Source organism: Ovis canadensis, chromosome 1 (assembly GCF_042477335.2).
Source record: "Ovis canadensis isolate MfBH-ARS-UI-01 breed Bighorn chromosome 1, ARS-UI_OviCan_v2, whole genome shotgun sequence".
Taxonomy (NCBI): domain Eukaryota; kingdom Metazoa; phylum Chordata; class Mammalia; order Artiodactyla; family Bovidae; genus Ovis; species Ovis canadensis.
Window position 1 is genome coordinate 182,035,182 of NC_091245.1, and position 706 is coordinate 182,035,887.

The window sequence follows — 706 nt, forward strand, 5'->3', positions numbered from 1 at the left end:
AACAGGCGTAGAGGGGTGAAGGAATAGCTCTGGGATTCTCTTCACAGGTATGGGTACTATTAAGATTCTCCGGTTTTTAAGAAAAGCGTTAGATGGAAACGGTTCTTTCACGACGCTGCCCATCAAAGCCGTAAGGCAACCAACTCCCCAAATCCCTAGGCCCCCTTCATTAGGGCAATGCAGACGCGGGGTCGGTCCTGACTAGGACCGGCCAGGTAAGGATGCCCCTGAGGGAAGAGGAAGGAAGCGCAGGAGGCGATGCAGCTGTCCTCAGGACTGGTCCCCGCCTCCCCGCCTCTCTCCACGAGCTCCCGATAGCAATGGATCACCTTGGTGGGACTCGGCTTCCTTGTAAACTGTTTCCAGCGATTCAGCCCCGTCCTCTTCCTGGAGGAGGACCTGTTTTGGGGCGCCAGCAACATTTTCCAGGTTCAGGCACGGACTAAGGCCAAGGCTGAAACAACCGCTCCTCTGCCTAGGCTGCTTCCGAGTCTCCGTGGGAGTTGTAGTTCCTCTGCCCACAAGGCAGGTAGGTGTGGGGCGCATCCGAACCACCACTCCCAGGAGGCTTTGCCCAGGCGGAACGATCCTGTTCAGTTACCCATGGCAACAGTAGCGGTTCCTCCGCCTCCCAATCACCAGTGTTCGCTTTGCAATTACTTTTGCCTTTTCCTGGCGCCCCGTGATGACGCAATATTCCCTGATT

General features: G+C 56.4%; 1 protein-coding gene across 1 annotated transcript in view; it reads right to left on the reverse strand.

The window, feature by feature from the left end:
• CCDC191 (coiled-coil domain containing 191) overlaps positions 1–692 on the reverse strand; it is a 97,411-nt gene extending 96,719 nt beyond the window's left edge. Inside the window, exon 1 of the mRNA XM_069553502.1 lies at positions 330–692. Within this exon, the coding sequence (XP_069409603.1) occupies positions 330–422 (93 nt within the window). The 5' untranslated portion in view covers positions 423–692. The remainder of the gene's footprint in view (positions 1–329) is intronic.
• Between the last annotated feature and the right edge of the window lie 14 nt (positions 693–706).